Genomic DNA, 18876 nt, shown 5'->3' on the forward strand with positions numbered 1-18876 from the left:
TATAGATGTGCACACATATGCATGTATGTACATACAAGCTTGTGTGTCTGCATTAAGATGGAAATTATTCCTGTTCTCCTCCAGACTCTGTGGGAAAAAAAAAAACAAAAACAAAAACAAAAAAAACACCAACTACGTATCCAGAGTATAGTGTAAAGTCTGTTTTGCTTCCCTGTGGCTCCACAAACAGAGGGTGGTCCTCTGATACAACCTAGAAGTTCACTGAGTGTAATATGCTTTTCAGATATTATTCTGGCTGCAGTTTCTGCACATGTTATTCATTATTTTTCTTATTTGCTATGTAGTAACTCTCACTGCCCTGTGAACATTTGATCAGAGCACTGGAAATTTTTACCATTTAAGTAAGAAGTATATAGGTGGTCCCCTCTTACATGAGCCTTGTTTTGCACTCTTTTAATGGGATTAGCTAAATGAATCACCTTTCTGAATGGAATATGGATAAAGATTATATAGACATGTATATATACAGACATATAATCAAGAATAATTTGAGGGATTTTTTTATAGGTAGTCAAAAGACTTATGTGGAAAACTTAATAGTAATAATACATTATTGGTATAATTTCAAATGTATGTATGAAAGTTTTTTAGGTTGTTACCCCAAACACAATCTAGTAGGGTAAAAGGATAAATTATTGTACTTTGGCTACCTATAAAAGGTTAAGAGAGAAATAGTTTTTTTTTTTTTTGATATCAGGTTTTGAACTCGAGGGTTCTTAACCACTGAGCCACTTCCCTAGCCCTTTTTATTTTTTATTTTGAGACAGGGTCTTACTGAGTTGCTTAGTGCCTCACTAAGTTGCTAAGGCTGACTTTGAACTTGTGATCCTCTTGTCTCAGCCTCCTGAGCTTTTGGATTACAGGTATGTGCCACTGTACCCAGCAGAATATAGTATTTTCTAACTATTCTGAAGTATTTTATATAGTAACCAAGTCTTGGTACTTCCTAAGCTTCAAGTAAACTCCTGGTGACTAGATCTGCTGTACTTTTCTTTGCAAGAAACTCCTTAAGGTTTCTCTTGTGGATATCAGTTTGTTCCCTACCTTTGAGTCATATTCTGCTGACTAGCAAAGAAATTGCAAAAAAGAGAAAAATCTAACTTATCTTACTTGAATTTTCTTGAAATAAAATTTGTTAGGTTCATTTATGAAGTTTTAAATTGAGAAGAAATTAAAATATGCCAAAAAGTTTATGTAATATGTACCAAAATTACATAAATATTAGAACTCAGGAACTCATCATGAATTTATTATTGGAACAAAAACAGCAGCTTATATAGCAAATCCTAAAAATGACACTTAGCATATAGTACATGTGAAACATTTACCTACTTCTAAGTAGAGAACCGTGCTATTCAAATGACTGATGAGTTAGCTCTCTAGTTTCCAAAACTAACATCTGTTGATATTCTGAACAGTCACAGGCATTGAAGAGACCTTACATTATAGGCACTGAGTCTACAGAAATAAAATATAGACAGTTTTTCAATTTCAAGAAGGAATTTCTTTCCACAATGTACTTTAGATAGAAAACTTCTCTTTTGTGGAATTTATGTGGTCATATAGATAAACTACTACTGCCTTCAATTTCAATGAATCAGATGGTATTTTTTTTTTCAGTAGGGAATGCATATATTGATAGTGTATATTTGATTATGTATATGGGTGTAATCACAGATTTTCCAAATTACTAATTGGTCAACACACTTTACAAAATGGCAGTAAAAAGAAAACGACTCCTAGCAGAAAATTTTATTATTGCATTCACACCAGGTAAGGTAGTTTGCCTGCAATGCTGAAAAAAAATTATATTGAACCTAGTGTTGTATGTAGCACATAGCAGATATCAAAATGGTAGTGGAACTGAATAATTGGAAATTTTATAGGAAAGCAGTTCATTTCATTATGCCACCATACCACAGGAAGCAAATCAGCATAATTTGCTCTCTCTAGTGTATAAGCAACTATGTAAAGGATATTGGGTATTGTAGGCTTTCTCTTATGGCTGGGAAAGAGGAAAAAAATATTAGGTAGAGTAGGAAATATCTACTTCTTCAAGGAAAATGAGTATATTCAGTATGGATTAGAGCAAGATGATCACATGCCTCTGTAGGTCATGATAAAAAAATTTTTAATGTCACTGCTAGCTGTGAGCAACAGAAAATGTTAAAAGCTTTGAGACAGAAAAGAATATGGTAGAAGCAGCATCAAAAAAATATTAACTTGGGTTGCTCAAAAGCTGTTCTTTCTCTCTCTATCTATCTGAATATGTCCCAGGACAAGAGCCATGAAAATGACAAGGAAGGTCATGGGGTGACGGAGGCAGTTCTGAATAATAAGTGGTTTCAAAGGTGACTCTGAGGTCTCACATGCGGGTGACTGAAAGAATGAAGCTCTACCCATAAAGAGTCAGGAAGAAGATTTTCAAAGAAAAATTATTGGAGAAGTTCTAGATACTCGTAAGTTGGGAGGGAGAACAGTGGGATATCCTGGTGGAGTGAGTGGAGTATGCTGCCTGCAAAGTTAGAATTGAGCTTGAAAAGAGTGCAAAGCTGGGCCAGGCGAGGTGGTGCACACCTGTGATTGCCGAGACTCAGGAGGCTGAGGCAGGAGATCAAAGGCAGCCTCAGTAAAAGCGAGGCACTAAGCAACTCAGCTAAAAATGGTCTCTCTATGGATCTCTGCACTGAGGAGACAGAGATAGTAGAGAGAGACAGGAATTTTTCCTACACAAAATGAGGCCCACCTGCCTCTCTCTGGGAAACCTTGCCTATGGGAGTGCTTTGCTGCCCACTGTGAAGCACCTCTGTTTTCCCTTTCTAGCTGAAAAAAAATCATACGGAACCTAGCTGTGCCTTTAGGATCAGAGTAGTAGGTCCTACAGCCTCCACCTTCTTCCATTGCTGATATCTGGTTGGAGTCTACATGTCCACCTTTTCCCCTTTCCCATGACTAGGGAGGTGTGGAAGGGCTGCAGATTTATATATATATATATATTTCTTTATTTATTGGAAGAAAACCATCTTGCCCTTTATCCTAAGACCATCCCCGTTTTTTTTTTTTTTTTTTTAATATTCCTCATAGAGACAGGTTTCTTTAAGGAAATGCTCAACTTAAAAATAGCTAATAAATAGACCAGGACTGTAGCCCAGTGCGGGGCTTGCCTAGCATGCCTAGCAGCCAGGGCTTGATCCCCAGCACCACAAAACACATAATAAATTCCCCTCAAACAAAAAGGAGGAAACCAAAAACAAACCCAAACCCTTGAACAGCCGAGTGGTCGATGGAAAACTGTAGCTCAGGCTATTGACAGAAACTGGAATCTAACCCTAAAGAAGCCAGGAGGGCAGTAAATTTCAAGGTCACAAATATCAACTAACAAAATCTGTGAGAAGCCTTTGGGAAAATGTGGAGTGGTGAATATGTGTTAGTAACTAAATGACCTGAAGAAGAGATGGTATGCCAGGGCAGGAAAAGCTGGGCAGGAAAGCTTCCTGCTATACTCTTTCCTCTCCATGGTACCCCATAGGAGCCCAGGTGGGATGGGTGACCATCGTGAGGTGGATGAGACTGGGCTGGATGGAACTAAGTGGCAACTGCAAACTTCGTCTTGGTTTGAAACTTGTGAAAACTCAAAGGTCCCCAAATAACATGCTCAAAAAGCGAAATATCCAAAATCTAACAGTATATTCCCAGTGGTCTAAAAGTGAGACCACAGGAATAGTTCCTACGTTCTGCCTCGAATTGGGAGAGCGAAAGCTTTCTGGTCAACCTAAGGGAGAGGATTGTCAGCAGAAAAGAAATACAACCACTTAAAGAAAGCAGAGCTAGTGGGCTGGGGGTGTGGCTTGGTGGTAGCATATTTGCTTAGCATGCACGTGGCCCTGTGTTTAATGCCTAGCACCAAAGAAAGTAGAGTTAGTAAAAACAGATATAAAAAGAATTTAAAAGAAGCATGACAAAACTACACTGGAGAAATATGCGAAGACTTTAGAGAAACACAACCAGAATAAACAGTTATGATGAAAAACCAATTGAAATAGTCATATAAAAATATTTCTGCTATAATAAAAAATCCAATGGTGAACTGAAAAATCAGGATGACAGGGCCTGAAAGTTTGAATAAAAAATGTGCTAGAAGACATTAGAAAAGGAATGATTGTGAGAAAAATGAAAAGAAATGAAGGAATAAAAGTGTGTGTGTGTGTGTGTGTGTGTGTACACATAAAATATGGGAGTCCAAGGACAAAATATAAGAATAAAAAATAAAAAAAACTGATTAATAGCATTAAGAAGGACTCAGTGGTGCACGCCTGTAATCCCAGTGGCTTGGAGACTGAGACAGTAGGATTGCCAAGTTCAAAGCCAGCCTCAGCAAAAAGCAAGGCGCTAAACAACTCAGTGAGACCCTGTCTCTAAAAAAAAAAAAAAAAAATACAGAAAATCGGGCTGGGGATGTGGTGGTTCAGTGGTTGAGTGCCCCAGAGTTCAATCCCTGGTATACACCCCCCCAAAAAAAACCCCACAAAACAAAGAAGGATATCTGTGTATGTATATATATTATATATACATACATGTATCATATATGTACATGTGTGTGTATGCATATGTATGTGTGTGTACACACACACACACACACACACACACACATTTGGATTGAAGGGCTCATACAGTGCCAAAAATAAAGATGAGAAAACAACTTCTACACCCAGACACATTATGGTGAAATTTAGAATAAAAAAAATTTCCAAAAGCTTCTAAAGAGAAAAAGGAGATTACTTAACAAAACAAGATAAGATGGGCACTGGGTACACACATGAAATTACTTTTTTACTTTCAGTTCCTGTCTCTTATGGGGGTGCAGGGAAAGGAAGAGATACTAATACATACATACAGTTAAAGGGGAAAATAAGCACAAATATAATTATTAAAACTTCAGAAATAGCCACATATAGAAGAGAGTATGAAACTTTCAAACCAGCAGGATAAGATCTAATCTAGAGAGTACTAGTAGTTATGGAGAGAAAGAAAGAGACAAAAAAACAAAAGGAAAATGAAATAAAATTGAAGAAATGAAGTCTAAAAAATAATATTAGGATGAATATGAATGGGTTAAATTGATTGAAAGGTTGGATTAAAACAAAAAGATCCAGCAGTGTGGCGTCTAAAAGAGTTACATTTTATGACACTGATATGATAATGCTCATTTGCACCTACTATGTTCTAAGTTCTTTACTTGTTTTAATGTATTCAATTCTCAGAACAATCCTTGACAGGTCACTATTACTGACATTTTTCAAATAATGAAATGGAGGTGCACAGATTATATGGTTTAATTATGGTAAAACAGCAACCAGCAAAGCTAGGATTCGACCGAAGCAGTCTGGATTCAGACAGAAGGAATGAACAAAAAAGATTTAGAAAAAAAGAAAAAAAAAAAAAAAAAAAANAAGTGAGACCACAGGAATAGTTCCTACGTTCTGCCTCGAATTGGGAGAGCGAAAGCTTTCTGGTCAACCTAAGGGAGAGGATTGTCAGCAGAAAAGAAAGGAAAGCCAAGTTAGCAATTTCAATATAAGACAAAAAAGAATACAGGCACAGAAAAGGCCATAATGGTAAGAGAGAAATCTTTACATGTGACAGTATTCCTCATCAGAAATAGTCAATTAGGCTATAACAAAATTAGATTCCATTTATAAGAACAACAAAAATATTAATCGTAGGTGCCATGTATGAACTCATTTACTTCTAATAACTCCAGGAGAAAGACTACTTTAATCTCTATTTTGAAGAGGAAGAAATTAAAGCCAGAGAAATTCAGTGACTTGTCACTCAGCCTCTAAGAGGTGGAGCCTGGATTCTGGAGAGTCTGGCCCTGGTGCTAAGTGCTACACCATATGGCATCACAAGCAGCGGGGACAGTGGATTGTTTAGTAAGTGGTAATGGGAGAATTTACTCACTGTGTAGAAATAAATAACATGAGATTCCTCCTCCTTCATACCATAGACAAAAATAAACTCCATATGGATTAAAGACCTACATGGAAAACATAAAGCTGTAAAGTTAATAGGAGAAAATGTACGAGAGTGTCTTTGTGTGTGGGAAGTCCCTAATACCCCAAAGACACAAACCATACAAGAATTTCATAGAGTCCACCATGTCAGAGTCAATGATTTCTGTTCCAAGGAAGAACACCAGAGGCAGAATTAAGAAGGGAGTCACTAGAAGATATTTGCTATAATTACAATCAACCAAAAATTGATATCCAGAACACACAAAGAATGCTTGTACATAAGAAAGGACAAGAAAAAATGTTCATCATGGCTAGCAGTTAGAGAAATGCAAATCAAAACTACTCTAAAATTTCATCTCACTCCAGTCAGAATGGCAGTTACCAAGAATACAAACAATAATAAGTGTTGGCGAGGATGTGGGGGAAAAGGCACACTCCCTCATACCTTGCTGGTGAGACAGAAAAATTGGTGCATCTAATCTGGGAAGCTGTATGGAGAATCCTTAGAAAACTTGGAATGGAAATGCCATTTGACCCAGCTATCCCAATCCTCGGGTGGTACACAAAGGACTTAAAAACAGCATACTATAATGACACAGCCACTTCAATGTTTATAGCTGCATAATTCACAATAGCTAAACTGTGGAACCAACCTAGATGCCCTTAAAAAGATGAATGGATAAAGAAACTGTGGTGTATATACACAATGGAATATTACTTAGCATTAAAAGAGAATAAAATTATGGCATTTGCAGGTAAATGGATGGAGTTGGAGAATATCATGCTAAGTGAAGTTAGCCAAAAAACCAAAGGCTGAACATTCTCTTTGGTAAGTGAATGCTTATCCATAATGGGGTGTGTATGGGGGAGAATGGAGGAACTTTGATTGGGCCAAGGGGAGAGAGAGAAGGAGAGGGGGCATGAGGGTAGGAAAAATGGTGGAATGAGATGAACATCATTACCCTAGGTACATGTATCACTGCACGTGTGTACAACCAGAGAAATGAAAAATTGTGCTGCATTTGTGTACAATGAATTGAAAAGCTTTCTGCTGTTATGTACAACTGATTAGAATTAATAAAAAATAAATTAAAAAAAAGAAAGGACATAAAACCCAGCTTTTCCTTTATGGCAATATTACCATTGAGTTTATATATATCTGTTAGATGTATATCAACTGTTACCATTCACAGGTATACACACAAGCAATTACTACCTTTTAAATATTTGTGTTTGTTTTATTGAACAACAGGTAGAAGGGAAGGCAGGGATGATTTTTTTTTTCCTAGCATTTATAAAGGTACCCGGCACATAGCAGATGCTAGAAAAACATCTGATGAGTGAATGAATAAATTTCAAAAATAAATTTCTGGAGGTGAATCCTTGATAGGAAAGATGCTCAACTTCCCTAATAATCAGGGAAATGAACATCAAAACAACAAGGTGACATTTTCCAATGATCCAACTGGCAAATTTATAAATTCGGGAATGCCAAGTGTTGGTGTTCAGGTAGGGAAAGAACAACCCTCTGACCTGGATCTGGGAGTGCACATTAGCACAGCTGTTTTGGAGAACTGCGACAATTCTGACTGGAATGAAATACACATATACCCCACAGCCAAGCACCCCATTCCTTTCCTATATACACAGCCTATGGAAACTCCTGCCATGTTCACTGATGCCCTTCCGATGGCAGCAAAGACTCCAAGGCAACCTCTGTGGCTAACACCATGAGAAGAGATCAATGTGCACTGGTATAATGATAAGCAGCAGGCAGAAGAGAGCTTGTTCTACATTTGGTGACACGGATCTGCCTCAAAAGCAATAACAAGGGCAAAAAAACTATACTAGAATATTATTATCATAAACAAACACCCAGGCCCCAATTTAATAGAGACAGAATAAGATGTTTTTCATAGACACACAAAGTAGGGCAGATAGATGGTGTGGGTGGTGGTCAGTTTTTCATCACTGGGACCAAAACACCTGACGTGAACAATTGAGAGGAGAGAATGTTTAATTAGGGCTCGTGGTTCAGAGGTCTCAGTCCATGGCTGGCTGACTCCGTTGCTCTGGGCCTGAGGTGAGGAAGAACCTCCAGTTGGAAGGGTGTGCTGGAGGAGAGAGGTTCAGCTTATGGCAGCTGGGAAGCAGAGGAGCGGGGGACTGTGGGAACTAGGGATAAAACATAAGCCCCAAAGGCATGGCAACCTGACCTACCACCTCCAGCCACATTCCACCCGCCTACAGTTATCATCCAGTAGGACGTTCAAATGATCAATCCACCAAATTGATTAATCCACTGGTCAGGTTACAGCTCTCACAGGCTCATCATTTCACCTCTGAATGTTCTGTCATTGCCTCATGAGCTTTTGGGGGACACCTTGTATCTAACCATAACAGATGGTAACATGCTAAATCCTTTAGAATGCTTCCTAAAATGGGGATAAAGGGCAAAACATAATATATAAAAATCAAGGAAGGATATTCTTTAGTTCAATATTCTAGGAGGGCTACTGCTTGGGGGAAGAGATTAGTACGCAGATCCTCCTGCCTGGTTCCCTTGCTGGCATGTCCTCTAACCCCTTCCTGGCAGCCCCCTCCCTCCCCCCCAGAACAGCAGTAAGATGCTGCACTGCAGAGCAGGATCAGATGCTTCTGAGGCCCTACGCTCCCCATCTCTCTCTTGCTGTGATATGTAAATTATCTACTGACACCTCATTTTAAAACAAACAGACTTCTGGAAATATCCATATTTTAAGGGGTTTTCTTGGACCAAAAGCACAGAGAAAGAAATTCCACAGGACCACCAGACTGGTACCATAGAAAGAATATCAGTCATTTTTGAGGCGTCATGGAGAAAGGGACATAAGTCAGGTGAGGCAAGATGGGCAAACGCCTCAGTTTTTGAGTAAAGAGAAGGAACAGCCTGGAAATCTCTTTCCCTGGGGAAACCAGGAAGGCTTGGGTAACTCCATCAGGATTTTAGGAAAATTTGGTCAGAATCAACTCCTTCCATGGCCACTCAAGAGCCACAGACACTCTGTTCCAGGGTTGGGCAGATGAATGTCTCAGGGCTGAATCTAGACAGCAGTCTGTTTTTATTCTTCAAAGTGCACCGAAGCCACACTCATTCATTTACATATTGCCTACAGTAGCGTTCTTCCTCTACCCACAGAGTTGAGGCAACAACTCCATGTCACAATGTGACAGAGACTGTACAGCAAGCAAAGCCTAAAATATTTACTATCCAGGCCTTTTTAGAAAATGTTGGCCCACTCCATCCAATTCCCTTTCTCATTGAGAATGCTACTTGGAACATTCATGCCTCAACTAAAAGCCTATTCTACACCCATTTCTTGTCTTTTTGGCTCTCTCCTTGGAAACACATCTGTTGTTTTTCAAAACCATCTTTTCTAAGGACTACTGTTTCCTTTCTCTCTGTTGTATGCCCGATAGTTGCTGGAAAAGCCAAGCCTACTCTCTGGCCTGGTCTTGAAACCTGGAACCCTAGTATGGTCCACACTGATTTAATAAAATGAAAGTGTCACTGGAAATCATCCTGGGTCCATGGAGAACCAGTTACACCAAATTAACTCTGCTTCCCTTTCCCAAACAATAGGGTCAATAGGCCGATGGGTCAGAGGTATGCCACCTGTTTCACATATCATGTCTTTAGCAAATCATAATGGAAGGAGAACTATAAGCAATGTGTTAGGCAGATTTGTATTTGAAGACTATATTAGAGCCCTAGTTTATCAATTTATGCAAAGCTTTAGGGAAGTATTTGGTGGAAAGCTAGATTTCTTCATTTAAAATTGCTGTGGAGAAAAAAAATTCATCAAGGATTTGAATGTAGTTGTGGGAGATACACATGCATATTCAAAGTTAGTAAAATATGAAACAGAAAAAGCATCAACTGAATGAGATATGATTTATGAAGGATGGTGATGGATATCAAAATAGCAGTTATCCGTCAAGGCTAATAACTAAAGAAAGCATGAAAGTGCTTCTGGGGTATAGGTCATGTTTGGGTGAGAAGTGTGTGCACTGGGTAAAAATTCAGTTTGTGTGCAATTATGTCTATGTGCTGCTCAGTACAATGGAACTCTGCCAGAATTATATAATCTGCAATTGTGTTAAGGTGTGTGTGTGTGTGTGTACGTACAGGTGATAGTGGCTTAAAAAGCCACATCTAAAACTATACAATGTTGAATTATGGTGGAATTCACTAGCACTTCCATTTCTCATGTATTTGTGGATATTTTACTGTCAAAAATGGACTTTTTGTGGTAGCACATCAGCACTGGCTACTAGACATGCAGTTCCTCTAACATTACCAGATAGACAAAAAAATGAGATGGGCAGGGGTGAGCAGATGATTATGTTAAATAAAAATGTGGGCATTTTGTAAGTTATAAAATTTATTCGCTGTGTCCTCTTTTAGCCATACTTACATGAAAGAAATTATTCCCTCACCATTTCCAACATTTATTCATATTTTCTTGGAAGCAAATATAACGTTGACATTCATTAACAGTTTGTCTTTTCAAAGCCAAACATCTGCTTGGCATCCAATGGTGCTCACAATTTTCTTTTCCTTACAGGAATGTCTGTAGACCATTTATTAGCTTCATTTGTGCTTTATGACTACCTTTTAAATAGAACATTTGTTTAGAGAAGGTTTGAAAGCTAAAGACAATCCCAAGAGATTCAAGAAGTAGATCTGCCTTTGACCCTTTATTTAATGGACTCGTGCTATGACAGAAAATATTCAAAGTGTCCCTTCAGACCTCTTCTTGGAGAATCTTTGATCAGAGTTAGGTGAAAGGTTTGGCCTGGAATGCCACTCCCAAGTGACGATGCTCAATGAAGTCAAGTGTTTTTTTAAGCACTACGGGAAAATGGCCTAAAAGAGGGGTTTAACTTTGATTAGGGATGTTGCAAGTAGGGAAAAATGCTTACTCCAATTTAACTTCTGCTTTTCAGAAGACATGAGTACATAAATTATGTAGAAGAACGGTGATTACTAGACAGTCTAAAAGCTGGAGGCTCTAAGCCAATTTTCAACCAACTGTCACAGAACATAAGTTTCAAAATATGTTTAAACTAAACTGACAACTACAGAAAAAATGTAAAATTCTTTGAAAGGCTGGGTTATGTGAACTGATGAGGACCTCAGAAACCACACGCTATTTAGCACACAGCAACAGTTCACTGCAACATTCCCAGTCTGCTGGAGGGAACAGTAAAAGAGGCAGAGCAGCTGCTCCCTGGGATTCAGCTGATCTAAGCAGTAGAAAGGCTATTCCCGGCAGAGTGGCCAACAGGAGTAGAGTTCATCCAGAAACTGCAAGGGCGATGGGAGGTCCTCTGACCCAGATGCTTTCAAGCTGGGATGGAATGCCCCAAGAAGGGTCTCTGTGTGTGTGTGTGTGTGTGTTTCCTGCCTTTCCATGTCAGAATAGCTTCACTCTTATCTGCTCATACGTCTAGGTCCCCAGGAGGACTGATATCATGGCTAAATTCTAATCTTTTCATTTCACAGGTCATGAAACCAAGGCCAGTGAGGTTCCATTAGGTAGGTATCCAAAGTGCCAGGGAGGGAGAGTCAGAACAAGCATTTCCTGAATCTCCAGTCAAAATGCCATGATACCAGCTATACAAACTATAAGGCCTCAAGGAATAAGGCACTGGTGACCGAGATCAGGAATTATTTATCTAGAACTTTGAGATAGCTGTTCATTTCAGCTATGTCCACAAATCTCCATGAGTCCTACAGCAAGTTTTTTCCTTTCTCGTCCAAGGAGTTTAGGGGGTTCTGTGAAGCCCCTAAAATGGTGTATGTGAGCTCACCTATTTGTGTGCATGTGTGTTTCTCCTGGAAGAAGAAACGGATATTCTTCCAGAGTATCAATGATCACACAAATAAGAATCAATGGGGTTGACCAGAAAAGTAGAAGGAAAGATGTACCTTAAAAGAATGGGAGTAAAAAAAAGAATCCAGGGAGCTTGGGAAAAAAAAAAAAAAGAATGGGAGTAAGGGGCTGGGGATGTGGCTCAAGTGGTAGAGCGCTCGCCTGGCATGCGTGTGGCCAGGGTTCGATCCTCAACACTACATATATCCACCGAAAACTAAAAAATAAATATTAAAAAAATTTCTCTCTCTCTCTCTCTTAAAAAAAAAAAGAATGGGAGTAAGAGGGAGGAAGCATCCCTAAAATGCTGATGCTATAACCAGAAACATGTATCAGAAACTACCTGAAAAGTGAGTGCATGCTTCCCAGGAAATAGCTCAGGTTACCCAGGGAAATGAACACCGCGGTGAAAAGACAAGCCACACAGCGTTTGTGAACACTGATAAAAACAGATCACATTCTACTTCTTGGGTCTGACATGCTTCACCAAACATATTTGAGGTATAACATGCAACCTACATTGTGTAAACCAAAACCAGGACTCCAAAGCCCTAAACGATTTGGGGGCCCGGGGAGGGATTAGTTTTGTCTCCGGATATTCCCTTCAGAAAACGGTGGTGAGAGGGGTGATGACTACCAATGGGGCGCAACTGGCTTCTTTCCGCCCAGAGGGAAGCCCAAGGGCAAACGCTCATCTGTATAACTGTGTCAATGAGGCAAACACTCAAAACTGCCTTCTGCCCTGGATGCTGATAATGTCAGGGAGGAAAGTGGCTGATGTAATCCTGGAGATGGGAGGAACATGGAGAGACTATTATCCATTACAGGAAGTCTCTTCCTGCTGCTTCCACTCTGGCTGTGGCTAGAAAGAAGACGGCAGAAGGTCTGGTTCTGAATTATCTTCTTGTGTGTAGATTGACAGGCAGTAGAATGGAAAGCAGTTTCAATTTGAGGGAAAAGCCCTGAAAGCCATCATGAACACAGACAAATTTGGGAAACAGTACCGTACTGTATTTTGAAATAATACTCGGTATTTATCTGGAGCGTCTATCTAATGGAGTAAAATGGAGAATTTCCTGAGGCTGGAAGATTGCAATCATCTGAGAAATGAGAACTGACACTGGGGTTTAATCGCCAAGAATGATACACAGACTTGCCCACCTATTCCCCTCGCGTGACAGAGGCATTATCATGGAAATTACACTTGGAGGTCGGAGAGTGAAATGACAAGAAGATGGTCTGTGCCAATAGTTTATAAATGTCAAGAGGCACCAGGCCAAGAAGGTGCACAGACATAAATCCAGCAGTGGCACTGATGTAATTAGAGGCTTAGGCCAATTCTCAAAGCCAGGCCGGAAGCTGAACCATAGTCCTTATGGGAAAAGAGAGCATGAAGGTAATTAGAAAAAAAGAAAAAAAAAATGCTGAGGAAAGATATTTCACTTAAAGGAAAAAAAAAAAAAATAAAACACAACCCTGAAATAAAACTCAGTGTCTGCATAGGGACCTTCATGGTCCTCAAACATGCATAAAACAGAACCAAGGGAGGAAGGGGCCACACACATCTTTATAAGCTCAGTTTCAGAGCTGAGCTGCACGTGTATGGCAGAGTGTGTGTGAGTCCCTCCCAGGGTCCCTTGGGCCTGGAGGAGCCCTGAGATCCATGTGACTTGTGAGCATACAGGACAAGGATCTTGGGAGGGAATTTCACAAGCACAGAACATATTTCTTCTCCCTTGACTCTGCTTTCTAGTTTTTCCCTCCCTCTGCTATTGTTTAATTTTGTGGTTCAACTTTTTGAAGAATGGTGGGAGGTACTGTGTTAAGCAATGCTTTAAAAATGAAGCTCAGCTGCAAAGATTGCATTACGAAAACTGGCCTCCCACATCTTTCAAACCCATTGTGACTCTGCTTAAAACAAAACTTCAGATGCAAGAAGGACAGCAGGTAGTGAGTCTTACTCGTCTTTGTAAGCACAGCATCTGTGCCCAGCACACAGCAGGCACACATGGATGCCCTCTTAAGGAAACTGGCCACTTTATTTGCATAGCCCTGTCTTCTGTTCTGTGTTCTATTTCCAAGTAGAAGCCCCTAGGCTAACACTCGTGCTTTTGAGCAATCTTTTCTTGATCCTTATGAACCCATTAGTGAAAATGATTAAGTGACCAAATCTGGCACAAAATTATCCTGATGGAAGTGTGTCAGAGCCAAATGTGAGCAAGACCTTGTCAAGATATTAGCAAGGAACCAAGAAAAGTCATTATAAAAGCAGATTTTAAAAAGCATGAGGCTACCCAAGTAAAAATGAGAGTCAAAATCATTTCCAACTCTTTCTTCATGATTAGGCAAAGAACCTAATTGTTACTAACATTAAACATCTGCACAGTCTATTTTCCAAAAGCTTTATAATAACATTATTTATTAATATATGGCAAAGAGATGAAAAATAGATTCTATGGCTAAAATAGATTTCTGGGAATAATAGGCAGCTCTTAATTCTCTGAATATGACCTAAGTTTATAAGTTGAAGTGATGCTTACATAGGATACTTATTAAGTATGCTTTAAATTCTATTTCAGGAAGTATATTTCAATTGAAATTTAGGAATATCTATAAGGTATGAATTATAAGTACAGAGATAAAATCATATACAGGATATTTAAGTGACTAAACCCAGAACTGTCCCCCTTCCCAAAGTTTTTAAAAGCATAACACTTTATTAGTGATTATAACTTTTTAAAAAAATAACAAAAGCACAAGACAGTTTTAAAGATAATGTAAAATACACAGATTCTGAGAAATTTCTTTGGAAGTCTACTAACACCTTGTCTCTCAAGACGATAAAGTGATTTGAAAAAGCGCTACCCTGAGCCTAGTCTGCCCAGTGGGTAAGATTCAATAAGTGGACGACAAAGAGGAAAATCCTTAGGTTTCATGGTGATTAGAAGGGAGGAGATGGGGCATTGTCATGAGCATATTTCAGATTTTAGTTAGACTAATTTTATGGATTAGAACACGATAACTCAAAGAAGATTTAAATTTAGGATATAGGCAATATTATAAATTAGCAGGCAAGGGACCATAGAGTCAGTAATGAGTCCTCAGAAAGATGCTCGGCTATTTGGAAAATGACCCAGTTTATACCTTCCCTCCTGCCATTCCCCCAAAACAAATTCTGGCAGTAGGATCAAAGATTTAAGTGTAGAAAACATAAGCCTAACAGAAATAACCCAAGATGGAAATGCAGGTAAATAATCTTTTTTTTTTTTTTCCCCAAATGTGTGTGCTGGGATTAAAGTGATAGCCTTGTGCATTAAACACTCAATCTACCACTAGCTGCATCCCTAGCCCCAATAACCAATTTTAAGTACAAATAACAGCAAGAAAACTGTGGATTCACATTATGAATAATACTTATTGATGATTGTTAGGGCTCACATTCAAAAGCTCTGCTGACAAATTCCATCCCAGTGTGTGAACCTCAGGTCTTGAGTGAATGAATTGGGTAACCTCACATTTACAGATTCTGAGTAGGATAACTTCAAGGACCTTTTAAAGATCAAAAACTTGATCAAAAGATAAAGTTGCTTTTGTTGAAATCTGACAACATTGAGAATTTACCTGCAGCAAATGACAGCTCTGCACGACAAAGCTAGATCCAGGAAATACTGCCGGACTCCGAAGGTCAAGGCATACTTGAGGGTCTTCCCATCAATTATAAGAGCAAAATCGTTCTCTTTCCGAAGAGCATCCCCAAGGGTGTTACAGTGCCGACTGAGGGTTTCCCTGGTTGCCTGGAATATTAAACACAAAGCCCATCAACATTTACTCCGTTTGTTCTACTCACATGCCTTCAGGATGTTTGGTAACTACATTTAGTTATCTTTAGTGTTTTTTATCTTTCAAATTGCTTTTGCAAACTTTCACTCATTTGGGTCTCACAATAGCCCCTTAGAAGAGATTGGACAAAGGTTATCTGACAAACTCCACGGAAGTCACACATCTGCTGGCAGTAGGGCTGGGCTGGGACCACAGGTTACCCATTCCTTGGCTGACTCTGCAGTCTTTGCTCATTATTCTAACCACACAATCACACTACGGCAAGAATATTTTCAGTAAATTATCTTGTTAAAAACCAAACCACTGTTCTAATTTATGAACTAGTCAAAACTGCTTTGCCATGAACCAAGGGGAAAAGTTGGGGAATACAATTTCAATAATTTATGGGTATTCTCTCAAAAGTACTCAACACTATTGAAATTTAATTCACAGAAACCTTGAGGAGGAAATGCAGGATTTGTAATCTCTTGCCACTTCATGAATTGGCTTCTACAACTTTAATCATAATTTTGTGATACTGTATTTTAGCTAGAGATGGTGACATGCGGCTTGGTAATCTTTTTTTTTTTTTTTTTGGATCAGGGATTGAACCCAGGGGTGCTTAACTACCGAGCCACATCCCTATCCCTTTTTAATTTTTTTTTTTTTTTTTGAGATAGGGTCTTGTTAAGTTGCTTAGGGCCTCACTAAGTTGCCAAGGCTGGCCTCTAACTTGCCATCCTTCTGTCTCAGCCTTCCAAATTACTGGGGTTACAGATGTGTGCTGTTGTGCCCAGTTTGGTTTGGTAATCTTGATGGATCAAATAAAAGAAGCCCTCCCACCAATGAAGACCTCACTTTTAGACACAATGAAAACCTTCACTGTCAAGAAAAGCTCTGTTTGCTTCAACCTTACAGAAGGGATACATTTGTTTTCTCTGTCTAGAATTGCTTCCCAGCTCTTCAGAGGGAAACAGTTTCTAGATATTTAGTTTTTCTCCCCAAATCCTATAGACTTCCTATAACTTAATGGAGTCAACTTCCTGTTTCAATGAGCCCTAACATTGTGAAGAAACACAACACTGTCCCTGCACAGGGAAACACAAGGAACAAAACTCTGCTAACAAATTCCACCCCAGTGTGTGAACCTCAGTGTGTGAACCTATTAGATCATTGTTCTGAGGGCTAAGTCTTTAGTTATAAATATTAAATAAAATATATATTTATATAATAAAATACAGGTATGATAAAAATATAACACTCACATCATAATTTTTATTATATTGATAGCTTGTATAATTAATGTTCCAATTTAAGGGTGTTGCATAGTTATTTCACAGTTAATTCACAAAGAGGGAGGTGAAGGCATAGGTAATTAAAATTTTATATGGGGGATTTTTGAAGGTGTTCCTGTAAATGTATTCAAATGTGGTTCACACTATGTTCTGGAATTTCAGAATCTGTTTATCAAAATAATAGACCACATTGTACTGTAAAATGAGACTGCCCAACTTTCCCAACACTGGAACTTCACTCAACAGCTTCACGGCTACCCTCCCCTCTCCCCCAGTCCCCATTACCTATAGTGACACAAAGGACCACCAGATAGAATTCTTCGAGAAATTTTCTGTTCACACTTTACATTGGGGGCTGTTTTAATTTACAGGCCTTACTCTATTTCCTGCTGGAAATGTTTGGCCCAAGAGGATTTAAGAGAAGGAGGTGAAAAATACCCTCGAAGTTCTTTAAGCAGAATTTACTGATGACAATTTATAGCATACTACCCTAGATTGTTTTAAAAACAATTTTGTATTGAGTAAATGAACAAACAAGGAAGTCAATGAACTGACATAAAATACTTAGTATGTGCTTTACACCAGGCACTTTTTTTTTTTGGTATCAAGGATTGAATCTGGTGGCACTTAACCACTGAGGCTCTTTCACAGTCTGTTTTTAATTTTTTTATTTTGAAACAGGGTCTTGCTAAGTTGCTTAAGGCCTAAGTTGCTGAGGCTGGCCTTGAAATTGCCATCCTCCTACCTCAGCCTCCTGAGCCACTGGGATTACAGGCGTGTGCTATGGTGCCTGGCTCACACTGGTCACAGTTTTAAGGGCTATATGTATACATTTAAGTCCACACTTAGTTTTAGCCTGTGCACAGGTGCTATTTATCTCCCTTCTGTAGTTGAAGAAGATGAGACAGCCCTATATCTTAGTTCCCTGATCAAAATCCAACTGCAATTAAATTCAGAATTAAATTTTTGTGCTAGCTTGTCTTTCTCTACCCAATCCAGGAAAAAGAAACCATACTTTGGAAGTACCAGGCAGAGCAAGTCATACATGGAATGCCCACACCATTTCTTCAGTTGTTTCCCTCCTCATTTGCCTTTCATCTTTTTTGTTTTCCACCAATAGAGCTCTCAAACAAATCTAAAACACAAATCATGTCTCTTCTTGCTCTACAATCTTTCAAAGAACTTCTTACTGCTGCTGAGATGACCTCCAAGCTCCTTAAAGTGGTTCTTACCGTTTCCCACACTCTAATCTCACCTAGGGTCCTTCACAGCACCCTCTGCCATAGTGCCCCTTGCATTTCTCTCTCCCTGAATGCCAGAAGCCTGCCCTACGTACGGAGCTCCTGGGTCACTCCATGTAACTCAGCCTTTGCTAGCAAAACCCTGCGTCCTTTGAGGAGAGAGATCAGGACTAACCTGCCTCCCCGCAACAAATAGTACCTGTAATTACGTGTGCTCAGGAAATACGTAGTTATTGAATGAGAGAACTGATAAATAATGATTTCATTCCACTGTCAGCATTCCATTTCCCCTTTATTATCACTTCTGATTATAGGCGGGAGGGGTAGGGTGGGGGGGGAGAGGAAGGGAGGTAGTGAATGAATATGTATCTTCTTTTTCTTGTTCTCTAATTTTATTTTCTTCCTTTTTTCTTTCTTTCTATCTTTTTTTTTTTTTTTTTTCCACTTAATTTATTTAATTATTTATTATTGGTTTGCTGGGGGGATTTGTAACCTAGAACTTTTCTGCATGCTTTAGGGCAGTTATCTCCACCAACTTGAGCCACCTCTCCAGCCCTATTTCCCCTAA

The 18876-nt window shown here is 39.1% G+C and overlaps 1 protein-coding gene across 5 annotated transcripts in view; it reads right to left on the bottom strand.

Moving 5' to 3' along the window:
* The window catches only part of Atp8a1 (ATPase phospholipid transporting 8A1), a 229096-nt gene that overhangs the window by 53684 nt on the left and 156536 nt on the right, over window positions 1-18876 (bottom strand). For all 5 annotated transcript variants that reach the window (XM_048784412.1, XM_015482073.2, XM_048784413.1 and 2 more), the window contains one exon: window positions 15575-15747. In XM_048784412.1, coding sequence (XP_048640369.1) covers window positions 15575-15747 — 173 coding nt within the window. The remainder of the gene's footprint in view (window positions 1-15574; window positions 15748-18876) is intronic.

Source organism: Marmota marmota, unplaced genomic scaffold, assembly GCF_001458135.2.
Source record: "Marmota marmota marmota unplaced genomic scaffold, marMar, whole genome shotgun sequence".
Classification (NCBI taxonomy): Eukaryota; Metazoa; Chordata; class Mammalia; order Rodentia; family Sciuridae; genus Marmota; species Marmota marmota.